Here is an 11,255-nt window from a genome sequence, read left to right as displayed (position 1 = left end):
TGTTGCATTGGACTCACCCACTTTCATCATGTTTCGCCACAACTCCTGCAGCATTTATTACTTCTCTTTGTTTCTCTCAGCCTTATTGCAAATCTCCTGAGAGTCCCTGAGCTTGTAACCCAAGCCAGTAAGTTTCCAGGCCAACCCAGAAACAGGGTTTTGAAGCCAAATGCCAAAGCCAAAATCCATGCAAGTGTGTTTCTGGTTTTGCTTCGCTCATCACTAGCTGCCAATTTTGTTAGTTAGAAGGAGTTGTTCCTTATCAGAAGTGTTGTGGCTGGAATCGGACTGGTAACATATGTGTGTGTGTGTTTCCAGATGTTGTGCAAGGAGGTATTCACTGGCTTGTATGTTCCTGTGAGGCAACGTCTAAAAACACCCACCAAGGCAACTAGGACACTCTGGAGATGGTACTACAAATGTTTAGAGGCTGGGGGGAGACAGGAGGAGGTGACAGACCAAACTCAGAGAATGGTCACCAAGGATTCACTAGATCTTGGACAAAAATGACTAGTGAGGTGCTTCACCATCCTGTCATGGGACTGCTGCTTCTTAGCATCTTTATAAATGATGTAGTTGATGGAATAGCAGTGGCGTCGCTAGGGTTGATGTCACCCGGTGTAGTAACTCATGGTGTCACACTTACCCCCCATGGACCTCCTGGGGTGAGAAGTAGGATCTCACCTTGGGATGCTGCTACCACCAACCCCAGCAGAAACAGCAAAGACAGGACACTCCCAAATCACAGCAAACATCACACCAAATAGGACCCCCAGAAGACAACATCACTATGTCTTATTTTCAGGGTATGGCTTATATTGCACAAATGCTTAGAAATCCTGCTACGGCTTATTTTATGGGTATGTGTTATTTTTGGGGAAGCATGGTAGTTGTTCAACAGTGGGGCTTAGATAGTGGTAGATTCTTCATCTTTAGAAGTTGGATTAGCATCTTGCATGACTGCTTTCATTATATATTTCTGCATGGAAAAAGGTTGGACTTTATTGACTTTGTGGTCTCTTCCGACACAGATTTTAAGACCACGGGTACAGGAAAGTGACCTCATTTATCCCCCTCTCCACTGCAGATGGTTGGTGCCCAGTTTTCTCTTTCCTTCTTCTGGCCAGTTCATTTGCCTTGGCATTGCCCCAGGGTCTGAGAACTTCTTGGAGGGGTGGGCACAGAGTTACACAAACAGAGCAGCTAGCCCCACATGCTTTCATTTTGAAGTGTGGAATATGTAAGAAGGGTGGAACCGTACGTCTTTACTCCCCACTGGTAAGATGGAAACAGGAGTTGCAAATTGTTTTGTCTTTGACAAGACAAGGTCATTTTTAAAAAAGGAATCTGCAGAAAGATTTCTTTTTCCCCCCTTCAGCAAATGTGAAACGCTCTGTGCTTTTGTTCTCCAGAAGCAGCAAAGAGAAAAAAGAAAAAAGAAAGTTTTTTGCCTAAAATATGCTGCCGAACATACAACTCTCTTTGCTGTGAAAGCTCTAGTGTCTGGCAGCCTGTTTCTGGGCACAATTGGAAGGGCTATAAAGCCTTGAACGGCTCAGAGTCCTGGCAGTTAAAGTGGTGTCAATTTCCTTTATTTCTCCAGATACCCTAGGTATCTGGAGGACCAAGATTAAATCCCTGTTCAGCCATGGAAACCCAGTGAGTGACCTTGGGTAAGACAGATTCTCTCAGCCTTAGACTAAGACAAGGGCAAACATCCTTTGAATAAAAGTCTGTCAAGACCTTAGTAGTAGCACTGCTACCATCAGCATGGCCTCTTGCCTCACAGGAACATACAATCTCACCATCATGGAAAGGTAGCTCACAGTAACCCTACATGGGTCCAGATTGTCTCTGGGATCGCTTCTTCCCATATAATCCATGCCATACAATCAGGTCCTTTAGGGGACATTTATTTTAGCTGGCCAGAACTAGACTGGCAACTATCCCCCAGAGAACATTTTTGTCAGCCACCCTTAGACTGTGGAATGATCTTCCAGGAGAGATTCCATAACTAAACATGCTATTTGAATTTAAAACAGTATTAAAGGCTTATCTCTTCTGGCAAGCTTAACCATTTGATGTTAAAATTATGAATTCTCAATTGGTACAGTGGGCCCTCGGTTCTGTGCTGGGGTTTGGTTCCAGGACTTACCATTCATACCAAAATCCATGGATGCTTAAGTCCCGTTAAATACAACGGTGTTGCAAAATGGTGTCATAAAAACTGGCAAAATTAAGGTTTGCTTTTTAATTGTGTGTGTGTGTGTGTGTGTCACATAGTGGATGGTCAAATCCATGGAGAAAGAATCCACAGATACACAAGGCCAACTGTACATGTTTAATTTTATGTTGGTTGATTTTTCTCGATGTTCTAGGTCTACCGTATATACTCGACTATAAGTCGACCTCATGTATATGTCGAGGGCAGATTTTGGGACCAAATTGATGGATTTTGATGTGACCCGTGGATAAGTCAATAGTACGATTTAGGGTCACATAATAAAGGATCTAGAGGATGAAGCAAAGGAAAACAATACCAAAGAACGTAGAAAATTGCAGGAGGCATAACTGTTTGTGTTCGCATTGAAGGATGGATAGATGAAAGAGTAGAGGAGGGTCAGTGCTCCCAGGACAGATCACACTCTTGCGTTTCACCAGGGGATAGTTTCTATCTTTATGAGAGTTAAATTATAGTACTTACATTGACCTGTGGATAAGTCAACTCAGATTTTTTGCGTCAATTTTTTGACTAACATTTTTACACTTATAAATGAGTATATACAGTATGTGTTTTAATTTAACGTGTTAAATGATTTTACGTGTTTTAATCAATGTTGTACCCCATCCTAAGCCTTGGGAGCGATGAGTAAGAAACATTATTATTGCAAGAGACAAACCAGAGTCGCTACTGCACAATAAAAGAGAACCAGAACCATCTCATATTTTAAAATGCTCATATATTTTCTTTTACCTTTTTTTTTAAAACAATTCTAATACATTTCTTCAAAATACTGGCATTTCCAGCAGAATTTTTATTTTATTTTTTTGTATTTACTTTATTTTTTAGTGAACAATAATATACGGTAGTGATTTCACAGTAGAGTAGACCTGCAGGGTAATGCTGCGGGGCTGGGGAGGTTCGGAGGGGATGAAACGAAGGGCTGCATTTTGTGTTTCCAAACGAAGCCGGGGAGCAGGGAGGGATTAAAAATCCACTCGTTCCAAAGAAAATGATTTCCGGACAGATTTTGGACGAAGACATCTCCGCGTAAAGACGTCTCCCTTTGCGCCGCACGGATGCGTTCGTAGCCAAACGTATTAATAAGAGATTTCGAACAAATTCTATAAAAGCAGAAAAACAGCCCCCTCCCCTCCAAAACAACAACATCAACAACAAAAAATCCTTTTTTTTCCTAAGAATATGTAAGGGATAAAATTACATTTGTACAAAAATAGATATTTAACTTTATCAACGCTTTAAGATAGCTTGCATACCTTCTTATTCTCTTTTTTAAAATGTTCTTTTTAATTATTTTTTTGTCTATTTTTTTCTCCTTTTTAAGCTATGCGCTCCATAGTGAAGGCATCGGTTTTCCTAAGCGTTGGGCTAAAGCTATTATTCAATCCGCCGGCTGCATCTTGACCCCTCCTGATCCCTCCACCAAAAAAAAAAGGCATCTTAAAATAGATGCAACATTTCCCACTTCTTGGGTTACAAAGATCCAGTATTGGTGACCATGAACTTCGGGTGGGAAAAGGGCATGGATAGGGCAGTTTCAATGGGGAAATATATATATTTGCTTTCATAAAGCAAATAAAAATATTGGGGGTGGGAATAAACCAAGAAATTTAAAATTAAAAAAACATCTGAGAACACAAAGATAGCTAAAGGTGGATATAATATATGTATATGTGAATGAGGATATTTATACGGTGTATATATCTATACAACATACATGTACACACACATATGTATCAACTTAAAATGCATCATGCAATCTTACTAGGAGACAGAGATGTCACCACCCTGTAGACTCATTCTGGAAAAATGGAACATCGATCTTTGGATTTGTGGGCCAAGGAGTTCAATTGGTTGTCGGTGGGAGACTGACCTCCTCTGAGTTGTATCTGTAACAGGGCTTCTGGAGCTTTAATAGTTGGAGAGGGATGAATGTGACCATTGCCCCCAAACTAAGAATCCTGCCCCTCCAGTGAAACTCTGTTCCTCCTTCAATCCTCCAATTTCTAAAGAGTGAGACTGCATCCACACTGCAGAAATGATCCGGTTTGACACCACTTTAAACTGCCATGTCTCAATGCTATGGAATTCTGGGAATGGTAGTTTGTTGGGTAACTGGGAGCAATTTCAAAAGGTCCTCCATTTTGAGTTCCGCTCTGGTGTCCCAACAAACTACCATGCCCAGAGTTCCATAGCACTGAGCCATGGCAATTGAAGTCATGTGAAACTGGATTATTTCGGCATGTGGATGTAGCCTTAGAAATTTGTTCAGACCTGGAACTCTTCTACCTGCAGGGTTTGCATTCCCTTGATCGCTTTGCCTGTCCGTATTCTTTGGAGTCTGGGACCATAACCTATTAGAATTAGCATAATACAATGGCACACTGCACATTAGTACAATGCAGTGGTTCTGACTAAGGAGCAAAGATACCAATGGCTTAGAGAACATATTAAGTATTTATATATGAACTCCATTCTTTAAACCCTGTTTCTGACATTTTCAGTTACTCCAATGCCCAGAAATGTGCAGGAAAGGAAGAAAATTTTCATTTGGGAGGCAGAGATCTTAATAGGGGAGCAATGCCCTCCTTTAGCCCAGCCCTGGCAAATCCTGGATCAGGAAGACATCCAACAAAATTCCATCAGGTAGAGCCATGTCACATCTTCTCTCTCAGCCCCAAAAGTCTTTTAGCTGATGTGTTCCCCCCTGTCCTACAAGATACCTATCTATTGGCTGATGGAAAGCAGGAGGGATTGTGGCACACAAGCACCGGTTCCATACCTGGACCAGGATGCACAGCACCTTTGACTCCCATATGACATCAGTCCAGCTACAAGAAAGGAGCTTGACACTTCTCCATTTCTCTTCCTGCATTCCTCTGGCCTGTAAATAACTGTGCTGTGGAGGGGATGCAATAACTAAAAGGTGTGTTTTTTGGTGGGCTAAGGAAGGAGACATGATGTTGTCCCTGACGGTAAGTCTTCCTAACCCAGGATCCGCTAACTATCCAAGCTACAGGGGCTCTGTCTTCTATACAACTCAGCAGTTCTTGCTGTCAACCCAACAAAAAGTTCAGCAAGAACTCAGAAGCATTTCTTTTTTGGACTACAACTCCACAAAAGTGGAAAAGATGTAGCCCAGAAAAAAGGGAACATTTCCCAGCTTTGAGGTCAGAAGGCTGCAGAGAGAAGAAATCCAGTAAATATCGGTGGAAAACTGTTTTAAAATAATAATAACAACAACAATAACCACAATCCTAGCCAAAAACAACCGCAATCATATCCACATGTGACTTGCTATCAGGAGAATGAATGTCTGTGGGAAGCCTTTCCATTCCTGGGCTTGAAAAGTGATCACTTGCACACATGCACACCATTTCCTGCAACCACATTGCTCCACAAGGGACTGGGTACCCCTCGTGGTTCTTACCTGGGTGGCTTTACTCCATCTTGGGAAACATTCTCTTTTACACTAACAGGAAAGCTGGAATCCACTTGAGTGGTTGGCAAGAGGAGCAACTAGCATCACACTGGACATTGTTTCTGCTTCTGCAGACCTTGATTCATCCCACACTGCCAGTATCAGGCCTCTGTGAGCAAAATGTGCAGCATTTGTCTCCTGCAAGGACACTCAGTGATGACATCTATATATTTAATGGCTCTTTAATGCATCATGTTTTTCCCCTTCCTCTCCCTTAAACCCTCCACATGTTGTCTCTCCAAACAAGTGCATATACTCCTAACTGTCCTGATGTGGCAGGGACAGTCCTAATGAATCCTCGGTCTTCCAAAATCTTTCTGCTTTTAACATGTTCCAGTTTCTCTTTCCTTCTCCCACTTTCCCTCTCTCTCCTCAGCTCACTTCATTTGCTGCAAACTGAACTCAAAACACATAGTTTGCATTCATTTAACAGCAAGGGACAGAGAGGATGGAGCAGAACCTTTCCCTTCCCAGTAAGCTGAGGCAAGAGCAAATTGCTGCAACCTATCCTAGCTTGGGTGTCTTCCTTCATGAATAACTTGCTGCCATCTTTCTCGTACTCTAGGGTTGCTTGGCCACACAGTCCTGGTGTTCTTCTGCAAACTGTTGGAGGAAATGCAAGTGTCTTTGTGCCCAAGGATTCCTGAACTCTCATAGTTGATCCCTGTTCCCACATTTCTGCCTCTCCAAGGGTGGTAACACTCTCCCAGCCACTAAAATAGGATGATACAACTGACCAAGAGACCCCAAGATTGGAGGAAAGGAAAAGAGAGGTGAGAAAGTGAGGCAGGTCATGGGCATGACCCTGATTATGATAGGAAAAGCACAAAGACACAATGGAAAGTTAAACAAGCACAAAACAGAGGACAGAAAATGCAAACTAAGGAGTTCAAGTCATGTACTTTAAGGTGGCAATAGTCAGGCTTTTCCAGGAGGAAATGGGTGCCAAGGGAGGAAGCAGAGATTGTGGAAAGGGACTGGAGGAAAACACAGACGAAAATTTAATTCCAGTACTCCATGATCTCAGAAGGCATCTGTGCAGAGAGCCAGCTGCTGTTAATGGCAAGACTGCTACGGAGAGCAGAATATTTATAGAACACAGAAAGTGTATGTGTGAAAGAGGAAGAGAGATTGTATGTGTGTGTATACCCACAAGCAGACACACTCTCTCTAGAGCAAGCAAGTAAGTGTCCCAGGGAACCTCCTGGTTCTGAGCCAGCCACAATCACCTCATTCTTGGCCTCAACCCAACTGACTAAGAATAGCCACGTTCTTCTACAAAACCAACAGGCTCCTTCACTGTTTATTCTGCTTTTTTTTTTTAAAGAAAGAAGAGAAAAATGGGCCGGAGAGACACCTGTAAAAGGGAACAGGCGGGTTCTGCTGGAGACAGTCTGATCACCCGGGCCCAGAGTCAAAGCTTTCAGCAAGGGCTCCATACTCTTACAGACTAGAAACATGGCTTCTTTAGGGGTTTCTTTTTGGTACCATTAATGTTCTGGAGTTCCCTGCTGTTCTGCTAGGACTGCCAAAAGAAAAGGGCTTGCTAATCACTGTACAACATGGCTTTTGGGGTGGGTGGGAGTTGCATTTAGCTTGGTACTTTGGTCACAAAATATTTGGATGACCATATCTGTAATAAGAATAGTTATTGTGGCCAAAATTTTGCACCACAGTCTACATTCTGTAGTTTTCCAAATCTATTACTACATTGCAGAAATGGAATGAAACCCTGGGAATGAACTGTTATGATGCACATCCAGGCTGTGGCAAGAGTGCTCCAGTGTGCACCAGGCATGTCTGATGCACACTGGGCACTTCTGATGTGAATTGGGCATTCCTAATGTGCTCTCAAACTTCCTAACTGGTGTCCAGATGCGCATGAATGACCACCCCAATGCAGATCAATGTCCACATCAGTCACTCCACCAATGTGCATTGCAATATCACGGTGGACCCTAAGTGAATATCGGCACTATGATTCTACTCAATTCAATTTTGCACACACGTATGGCCATTGATGAAGATACAAGATCCAAACAGAATGCCAATCTATATTTTTTTTACAAAGGAAAGACAAAAGGGTATGCTTTGGACTTGGAACAAGAACTCAGAAAAATGTACTTCTTTTTGGACTACAACTTTGACTTTCCCTCAACTGCACAGTCTCTCCTGGCTCCCAGTTCAGAATGGCTTTATAAAATGAAGGAGAAGAGAATCTTCTTTCCTATCTGCTGAGGAGGACAGCACACCTTCTCTCTAAAAAGACTGGACAGGTTTACAAAGAGTTGCTTTTAAAAGTGCTGATACACGGACAGCCTGCTTCACATGCAGAATTATCCCACTGAGACGGGGCTGCCACCCGTTTCTTTTATCCTGACTCTTATATCTGGACTCTGCAAGAGCAACATCCTCTGGAGAAATGAGGCTTTTTGGTAAACAACAGAGGGACATTTTTACCTGAATATCACAGTTTAGTAGCCGGCTGTTAATGGCACAGGAGCAAAGTCTGTAAAAGATAATATAAGAGATAGCGCCAGTAGAAGCAAGAGGGGACCTTTAAAGAAAACTACAGAACAAGACCATTAGAATCCTAACTAAAAATATTGCTCACAGAGTAAGCAAAGATGCTGGTGAAGGACTTGCAACCCTGAGTGTCACTTCCTTAAAGCAGCCTCTAGATTTGTCATTTGAAAATGAGAGATTTCTTTTTGGACAGACACACAAAAAGAAAAGAGAATTATAACACTGCCCTTCATGCCTACATGGGATTCCAACCTGCTACATACAAAAAAACCCCATCTCCCACAATCCTTTACTCTTAAATAAAAGATGGCTCCAGAAGAATCTTGCTAAGTCAGACTCCATCCAAACTCCATCCATATATGTATGGATTTGTTTTCTCTGTACATATTTGTTTTGTTTTTGGTGGGGAAACAACATCCTTTTCATTCTCCAACAAGTCCACTTGTCTGTAATGACACAAGCAAATAAAATCCACCCCCTACACCCCAGACAACTCGGTGTGTGCATGTGTGTGTGTGCATCTGTGTGTGTTTTCATGTGTGCGTGTGCACCGAGGGACATCCAAAGCCACAAACACAAGAGAGATGAGTGGGACCCCAATTGCAGACCGGTTTGGAAATCCACCTGTGCTCAGGAAAGAGGTGCCAGGCTCACAATGCAGGGGCAAGGCGTGCGGTTGGGTGTGCCTTTTGCACATTTAAAGACCAGCTTGCCTCTAAATCTGTGAAAGGGATTGCGAAAGCCAATCATCAGATCCTCAGATGCACAGAGATTGTGAAAGCGGCAAAGGGACTGAGTCAACAATGTCACCAGGCAGGGTGCCAGACGGAGAAGAGCGGGCAGTGTCTCTTGCACCAGGGAGGAGGAGGAAGTGGTGGCAGCGGTACGGGAGGCGTCACTGTGGCGGTGGCCAGAAGCCTGCTGGGTACGAAGGGACAGCTCCTTGCCTCTTTAAGTCATTTGGTGGGGAGCTTCCAGCATCTCCATCAAGAAAGTGTCGATCGGCGTGTCCCCTATTAGCTTGAAGAAGAAGAGGTGTTCCAAGCATTTCAGGCCGATGGAGCGGAGGGCAGGGAGACGAAGCAAGAGCTTGGCGAACCTACAAAAGAAACGAAGCACTTAAGAAGAGTGCAAGCAGACCAAAGCTGGTGCATACAAAAAAGGAATCCCTGTAGACCAGTGGTTCCCAACCTTCCTAATGCCGCGACCCTTTAATAAAGTTCCTCATGTTGTGGTGACCCAAACCCATGAAATTATTTTCATTGCTACTTCATAACTGTAATTAAATAGGTGTTTTCCAATGGTCTTAGGCGACCCCCATGAAAAGGTCATTCGACCCCCAAAGGGGTCCCGACCCACAGGTTGGGAACCACTGTTGTAGACCATGCATTGGAGAACTGGTTCATGAGGGCCACAAGATCCCAAGCCTTACTTTTGCAGCCTGGAACACCCCCTTGTGACCTTAGAAAGAAGCAAACAACAGTAACCAAAGTCAGTTCTTGGCATATTTGGGGGGGGGGGATAATGGGTGGTTCCCCACATCAGATAACCGAAGAAGTAATAATAATGATAATGATAATGATAATGATAATGATAATAATAATAATAATTTATTTATAGCCCACCTAATCACAAGGAATCTGGGCGGGTTATAGCAATAAAAATACATAGAGAATACAATACAATAAAATTCAATACAATAAGATAAGATAAAACAGAGTGACATAAGTCACAATAATTCATAGCCAAGCCTGATGGAAGTGGGCCTGACGCCTGATGGAAGGTCTCACCTTCTCCCTTTGTCCTGAGCTTACTTTTCATTGCTGCAAAGTGAGTTCAAAGTGCAAACTCAACGGAAAGAAAGGAGGAGAGGAGGATCCAAAGTCTTGACCTTCCCAGTCAGATCAGGTAAAAGCAAACTGCTGCATCCTCTCCCAGCTTGTCTGTTCTTTCTCATTAATAACATGTGCCATATGGACCATATTCTGATGTTGCTTGGCCACACATGTCCCAGTTTTCCTCAGTGAAGAGGAGGGTATGGGATGAAAATTGTAGGCCAAGAAATATCCAGAGAGTCACACTTTAGTCTTAGTCCCAGTTCTTGGGTCTCTCTTTCCATTCTTTAAGAAATGTCCCCTGCCTCCAGAAAGGCCTCAATAGATCTCTGAATATCTCCCCCCCCCCCACTGCACATACAGTCACGCAACTCACAGTCTCCTCATTCACATAAACTGCAGCCCTTTTGTGTACCTATTATACACAGAAAACCCCCCAAGGGAATACTTAAGGCTGACATCATTTATTTATATTTGCTGTTGCACTGCAGGCACATGTGTGCGGTTTTCCAAAGTTGCAATGCATGTCGGAAACCTGGAAGCCAACCAGCCAATGGACGAAGGGGGCGGAAGAGCAGGCCTCATTCTCTCTCGACCGAGTCCCACGTCCCCCCCTTCCTCTAAATGCTGAGTTGGCAAGCAGAATGGGACAAAAGCCAGGAAAATACAAATCAAACACTGCCATTCTCTTCTTCCTCCAACCCCCACTTCTCCTCCCTGCCCCAAACTCTGAAAGCTTCTCTTTTAAACTAAACCAGATGACGGAGGTTCGGAAAGATTTTAACTGTGAATTCGCCAACACTGGGTAACAGATCAGTGGAAGGGTAAGAGGAATCTCAACAAGGCTGGGTTAAGCTTCAGACGAGGAGGGGATGCTTAAGGTCACGTACCCAGTGTCCTGCCAAAGGCGTTGGGTGGAGTGGCAAAATCAGGACTCCCTTGGCTTGGAACTTTCTGTCTTTGCTATCCCCCCCCCCCCCCTTTCAGCTTTGCAATCTGGAGGGTGGGAATTACTTAACACACAAACATGAACAAGATCTCCTCTTGGGCAGCTATGAGATGCAATTGCTGGATCAGCTCCTGGTTACAATTAAGGGGCAGCTGGGAAATGTCTGTCTCCCAGGTTCTTGGCATCTGTATGGAGGATGCTCCCACTCATCTTGTTCCAAGG

The 11,255-nt window shown here is 43.5% G+C and overlaps 1 protein-coding gene across 3 annotated transcripts in view; it reads right to left on the bottom strand.

Moving 5' to 3' along the window:
* Positions 1-2,940: 2,940 nt before the first annotated feature.
* RXRA (retinoid X receptor alpha) overlaps positions 2,941-11,255 on the bottom strand; it is a 149,526-nt gene continuing 141,211 nt past the window's right edge. For all 3 annotated transcript variants that reach the window (XM_042478083.1, XM_042478084.1, XM_042478085.1), the window contains one exon: positions 2,941-9,348. In XM_042478083.1, coding sequence (XP_042334017.1) covers positions 9,201-9,348 — 148 coding nt within the window. In that variant the 3' untranslated portion in view covers positions 2,941-9,200. The remainder of the gene's footprint in view (positions 9,349-11,255) is intronic.

Source organism: Sceloporus undulatus, chromosome 7, assembly GCF_019175285.1.
Source record: "Sceloporus undulatus isolate JIND9_A2432 ecotype Alabama chromosome 7, SceUnd_v1.1, whole genome shotgun sequence".
Classification (NCBI taxonomy): domain Eukaryota; kingdom Metazoa; phylum Chordata; class Lepidosauria; order Squamata; family Phrynosomatidae; genus Sceloporus; species Sceloporus undulatus.
Note: the sequence above shows the minus strand (reverse complement) of the source record. Positions and strands in the feature narration are given on the sequence as shown.